Consider the following 5227-nt stretch of genomic DNA (forward strand, 5'->3'; position numbering starts at 1 on the left):
AGCTCCCCTGGGGCTGGGGCTGCTGCAGGGAGAGGGGAGCAGGCTGGGCACAGCTTCTCCAAGGGCCCTGCATTCCATGGCTCATGCAACCTGGTAATGCTGTCTTCTCTTCACAGTGGGTGCCACCTCCACTGGTTCCACTGGGACAGCCAGTCTGGGGACACTTGGCTTTGGATTAAAGGTTCCTGGAACCACAGCTGCCACCACAAGCACTGCCACAGGTAGGAACAGGATGCTGAAAGTCCCTGGAGAGAAGGGAGACTGAATTCAGTGCTCTGTACAGGTGTAAAGGGCCATGTCAGAGTAGCAGCTCAGCAGCTGTGATTTGTAAAGCCCTCAAGTAACTGAAATCCACAGTCTGTCTTTCTCTGATCCTTTTCCACCTCTTTGAGGAAACACAGAAGTTCTCTCACCCAGTGCAGAGGTGCAGGGGAGGAGCTGGGTGTGCTGGCAGTTCTTGGTTCTAGCAGTAAAACATGGGGATGTTGACAAGGGGTTGGGCTGGGGATGTTTTCATTCCCTCCTTGACTGATGTACGATCTGCTGTTGTTCCCTTCAGAGGGATCTGCTGCAGCTCCCCAGCCATGGGCACCCTGGAGCTGCTCTCTGTTAGAGAGGTGCCAGCTGTGTCCCCTTCTGCTGCCTGACTGGAATCTCTTCCTGCAGGGACAACTTCTGCTTCTGGCTTCCCTTTGAACCTGAAGCCATTGACCACCACTGGTGCCATTGGAGCTGTGACCTCCACAGCTGCCACAACCACAACCACCACAGCCAGGTGGGTGTTTGCTGCCATTGACCCTTTCCTGCCTGGGCTGGAGCAGCTGCAGGGCTCAGGCTGGGCTCTGGAGCAGGAAGGGGAGATCAGTGAGAGTTGTGGTGTTTGTCTGTCCTGACCTCGTGTCCTGTGCTGCCCTCACTCCTCTCAGTGCCCCCCCAGTGATGACTTATGCCCAGCTGGAGAGTCTGATCAACAAGTGGAGCCTGGAGCTGGAGGACCAGGAGAAGCACTTCCTGCATCAGGCCACACAAGTCAATGCCTGGGACCGCATGCTGATCGAGAACGGGGAGAAGGTGAGGAGGCCTCCAGAGCAACCTCATTCTGCTGGCTTGGCTCCTCCAGGGGCTCTGTTACAGGTGCCACAGGCATCTAGAACATGGTACAGATAGCTGTGAGCTCCCCTGGGTGCTTTTCACAGTCTCTGTGTGTCTCTTCTGGCCTTTAGGCCTTGGAGCTGGGAATGTGTTCTGTGCCTTTGCTCTGTGACACCAAGTTCTCTTGTGGGGGATTATTCCAAGTTTATTCCATCACTGGGGTGGATTAGTGATGAGGAATAAGGAATAAGGGAGGATCATTATTCCCTTATTCCATCTTGGGTCTCTAAATCTTTGTGTCCATCTCTCATTTCCAGCAGAACTTGCACGGTGCTGCTTTCTCCCTCCCACCTCTCTTCTTTGCAGAGCTGACTTCCTGGTTTTCAGGGTGTAATGAAATGTCTTCTGTTTCCAGATTACTTCCTTACACAGAGAAGTAGAGAAGGTGAAGGTTGACCAGAAGAGGTAGGTGACCATGAGCACTTGAATTGATTTTATTTCTTCTCTGCATTGTCCTGCCTGGCTGTGGGACAGCTCTGCAATGTCTGCAACACGAAAGGGAAGCAGTTGGCATTTCTCTTTGCAGGCTGGATCAGGAACTGGACTTCATTCTGTCCCAGCAGAAGGAGCTGGAGGACTTGCTGACCCCTCTGGAGGAGTCTGTGAAGGAGCAGAGCGGGACCATCTACCTGCAGCACGCGGATGAGGAACGGGAGAGGACGTGAGGCACCGACCTGCTGGGGATGGGCATGGGCACTGTGCTGGGCTCACAGCAGCCAGCAGCACGTGGAGCTGGGATGGGGGACAGGATTGAACAAGCAGTGGCTGCTGTCAGATATTTAATCCTGTTTTGTGCATGTTATCTTAGATTTTACTCATAGTCCTGCCCTCTCTTGCTTGTCTTTCTCCGTGTGTCGATCAAGGGAGACAGGGGTTGGGAGTCCCTTCATGTGGGTTTGGAGCCTCTCTGGCTGCTGTTCCCAGGTCTCTGCTGCTCTTGGCTGCAGATGTGGAAGCTCATTCTGATTGCCCACAGTTGCTGTGACTGCAAGCAGGTCCTGAGGGTTTTCTTTAACCATTCTGATCTTGTTTCCTGTGTGCTCTGCAGCTACAAACTGGCTGAAAACATCGATGCTCAGCTGAAGCGCATGGCACAAGATCTGAAGGACATCACTGAGCACCTGAACACATCCAGGGGCCCAGCAGACACGAGTGACCCTGTAAGTGCAAGCTTTTATTTTATATTGCTGAAGAGGCAAAGGATATTGAAATGTTCTCACTCTTCATTTGTCCCCATGTGGATACTCCACTCATACTTTATACTGTTTTTAATATCCTCATTAAACAAGATCTGAATAACCAGCTCCTTCTGATATCTATTAAATTGATTTTGTTGCTTCTTATGGCTTTACTGAGAAGCTTTTTTTTCAGTAAAAGTTTCACTTCAGTATTGCAGACTGAGTTTTTCCACATTCATTTTCAATTTTGCCACTTCAAGCCTGAGGTGAGGAATGTTCTCCTAGTTCCTAGGGCTAAATTAAAATAAACCAAAGCCCCAGACATATGCTCTAAACTGTGCAGTTTTCTTGCTGGTTTGGAGGAGCAAAGTAGCAGCATTGCTGCACACACTTCCCTGGCCAAGTGGCTGCTGCCTTAGGGAAGCTGGGCAAGGAGAAACTTGCCTTTGACTCCTCTTGCTGTTTATGCAGTCTCACAGCTGACTTGCACCTTCTCTCTCTGCTCAGCTTCAGCAGATCTGTAAAATTTTGAATGCACACATGGATTCCCTGCAGTGGATTGACCAGAATTCAGGTAAGCTTTGTCCTGCAGCCTTTTGGGACTGTGAATGGGAAGCAGGAGCCTGTATGTGAGTGTTTGTTCATCCCTGAATTCCTGAGGATGCCTGAGGAGTGTTCCTCCTCCCCTTCAGTGGCACTGTCCCTTCTGGGCTTGAATTCTCCTGCTGTGCCTGATTAGAGGCCTCTGCTCAGAAGTTACTCCTGACAACTGGTATTTTTTACCCAAAAAGCTCTCCTTGAAATGTGTCAGTGCGAAGCAGAGAACTTAAAAGCCTTATTCATTGTGTCAAACCAATGTTAAGTAGTTCAACTTCTAAAGGAGTGTGGGGTTTGCTTGTGATGCAGGAAAATTGATGAGGGGAGGTCTGTGTGTTGAGTGTTATCATCCCTTGAATCTGAAAATGGGAAGCCTCATCCAGCCAGGATGGGGCAGCCTGCCTTTGTCTGCAGGTAGGGTAATTGGAGGAATAATCTGGGAATTTCACAGCCTCAAAAGCTTGAGATCCAATGCACAGAGAGATGCATTCAAGAGTGAACATTTGACACTAGTCATACTAAAGACAGAAAAAAGGAGTTTTTCTCCCTGGGACAGTGCCTCCTGGTGAGGGATTCTGGAATTCTGTGCCGTTTGGATTTTAACTGGTAGCAGCCACACGGGGGCACGGCAGAATGAAGCAGCTCTCCTCTCAGCAGCCCGAGTGCACTGCCTGGCTGCAGTGCTGGGAAATGCTCACACCTGGGGTAACTGCTTGTGGGAAAGCAGGCCTGCTGTTCTCTGTGTTCACACAGAATTATTGGCTTAGGTCGGGGTCTAATTAGGTGTTTTCTTTCATAGCACTGCTGCTAAGCTCCGCATTCCAAACATGCCTTTTTTTAGGAAATCTGATACAGCTCCTGTGACACCTGAATTATTTATAGAATGTGTGTGAAAATAGCTATCCGTTTCCTTTAAATTTTCCTAGAAAGTAGACCAATTTTTTCCTCTGCCATTCAATAATGAAGAAGTTTTCTTATTGGCAGTGCTTTGGGTTGTGTTTTCCTCCTGCTTTGTCAAATCTGAGTGACTGTCAACAAGAAAATATTTTTCATTCTGCAGGCAGAACTGTGCAGGGTTGTGTTCTGGGGTGACTGTGACATATAATTCTTGTTTCTGCCACAGCTGTGCTGCAGAGGAAGGTGGAAGAGGTGACCAAGGTTTGTGAGAGTCGCCGCAAGGAGCAGGAGCGCAGCTTTAGGATCACCTTTGATTGAAACATTCCCAAATTCAAAGGATGGACATAAAACCTCCACAGAAAACAGAGGTGTTTGGGAGCTAAGGACTGAAATGATGACCTGACTTTTGTTTCCTTTTTTACAATAAAATATGTGGTTTGTTCAGAGCCAGTCTTTGTGGTGTTGGACAGGATTTCACCTGCTCCCATCAGAAACTGGATGAAGTTTGTGCTCTTTGTGCTTTAGCTGTGCCTGCAGACTGGTGAGGTAACAGAAATGATGCCTTGGAGGGCTCTGTGTGGTTTTGCATGGCCTGGTTTTGGGAGGAGACTGCAGGGGTGGCTTCTGTGAGAAGCTGCCAGAAGCTTCCACCATGTCCAGCAGAGCCAGTCCCTGGTGGCTCCAAAAAAATGGACAAGTTGCTGGCCAGGGCTGGGCCAGTCAGATAGGGTAATAATGCCTCTGTGAAACAGATTTAAGTAGAAATAAAAACAAATTTGTGGCGTAGTTGTAATTGTGGCCAAAGAGCAGGGTGAAAACCTGTGAGGGGAACAACTCTGCAGCCACCAGGGTCAGTGGAAAAGGAGAAGAGGGGAAGAGGTGTTCCAAGCACTAGGGCTGAGATTGCTCTGCAGCCTGTGGTGAGGACCATGGTGAAGCAGCTGTGCCCCTGCAGCCCAAGGGGATGCAGAGATCCACCTCCAGCCCATGGAGGTGCCCCAGGGCAGAGCAGGGGCATGCCTGGGAGGAGACTGTGAGCCTGTGGCTGAGGTGCTCTGCTCCCAGGCTGGAGCAGCTGTCCTGGAAGGCAGAGGGACCCACACTGCAGCAGTTTGAGCGGGGCTGTTGCCTGTGGGATGGACTCATGTCAGAGAAGTTCACAGAGAACTGTCTCCCATGGGAGGGACCCCAAACCTGGGGTGCTGAACTGACCATGACCCCCATTCCTGTCTCCCTACAAACTGACCATGACCCCCATTCCCATCTCCCTGTGAACTGACCATGACCCCTATTCCCTCTCCCTATGAACTGACCATGACCCCTGACATATTTTATGAAAAATCCTTTTGCTAGGATTTTTTCTCCTGAGAAGCTGAGAGGCCTCAGAAACGAAATGTAAACAA

General features: G+C 49.9%; 1 protein-coding gene across 1 annotated transcript; it reads left to right on the forward strand.

The window, feature by feature from the left end:
- Positions 1 to 100: 100 nt before the first annotated feature.
- On the forward strand, positions 101 to 4270 carry LOC102035963 (nuclear pore glycoprotein p62; the record flags this gene model as incomplete). The annotated part of the gene is made up of 8 exons (XM_005419886.2): positions 101 to 221; positions 667 to 775; positions 927 to 1071; positions 1508 to 1557; positions 1679 to 1813; positions 2201 to 2312; positions 2838 to 2904; positions 4051 to 4270. Coding segments are annotated over 8 exons (831 nt in total), but the record flags the coding sequence as incomplete, so codon positions are not given.
- Between the last annotated feature and the right edge of the window lie 957 nt (positions 4271 to 5227).

Source organism: Geospiza fortis, unplaced genomic scaffold (genome assembly GCF_000277835.1).
Source record: "Geospiza fortis unplaced genomic scaffold, GeoFor_1.0 scaffold157, whole genome shotgun sequence".
Taxonomy (NCBI): domain Eukaryota; kingdom Metazoa; phylum Chordata; class Aves; order Passeriformes; family Thraupidae; genus Geospiza; species Geospiza fortis.